Genomic DNA, 317 nt, shown 5'->3' on the forward strand with positions numbered 1-317 from the left:
CCGGTGCCCCTGCGGGCGGGGGCTGTCTGCGGCGCTGGGCCCGAGCTGGGCGGGGGAGCCGGTCTGTGCCCCGCGGCGGGGCTGGGCATGGACTTTGTGGGCTGAACTAAGCTTGGGGTAGAGGTGAGAAACACGGTCCGCATCTCCCCCTCTCCATGGTCCAGGGACTGGCCACGGGGTCACAATCCGGTCCCTCCAGCGTGGGGCGGAGGGGGCAGAGGCGAGGCCCGGGACGCCCCTCGCGGCTCGGCCGCCTGCCCCCGGGCTCCGGCGACACGGAGCGCGGGGCCTCGGGCGGCTGCAGGCCTCCGGATCCT

At 75.4% G+C, this 317-nt stretch overlaps 1 protein-coding gene across 1 annotated transcript in view; it reads right to left on the reverse strand.

The window, feature by feature from the left end:
* Nucleotides 1-179: 179 nt before the first annotated feature.
* Nucleotides 180-317, reverse strand: part of LOC109291093 (glutamate decarboxylase 2-like) — a 3,609-nt gene continuing 3,471 nt past the window's right edge. Inside the window, exon 5 of the mRNA XM_019507954.1 lies at nt 180-315. Within this exon, the coding sequence (XP_019363499.1) occupies nt 180-315 (136 nt within the window). The remainder of the gene's footprint in view (nt 316-317) is intronic.

The sequence above is a fragment of the Gavialis gangeticus genome, unplaced genomic scaffold (genome assembly GCF_001723915.1).
Source record: "Gavialis gangeticus isolate Ggan-Ray unplaced genomic scaffold, GavGan_comp1, whole genome shotgun sequence".
Taxonomy (NCBI): domain Eukaryota; kingdom Metazoa; phylum Chordata; order Crocodylia; family Gavialidae; genus Gavialis; species Gavialis gangeticus.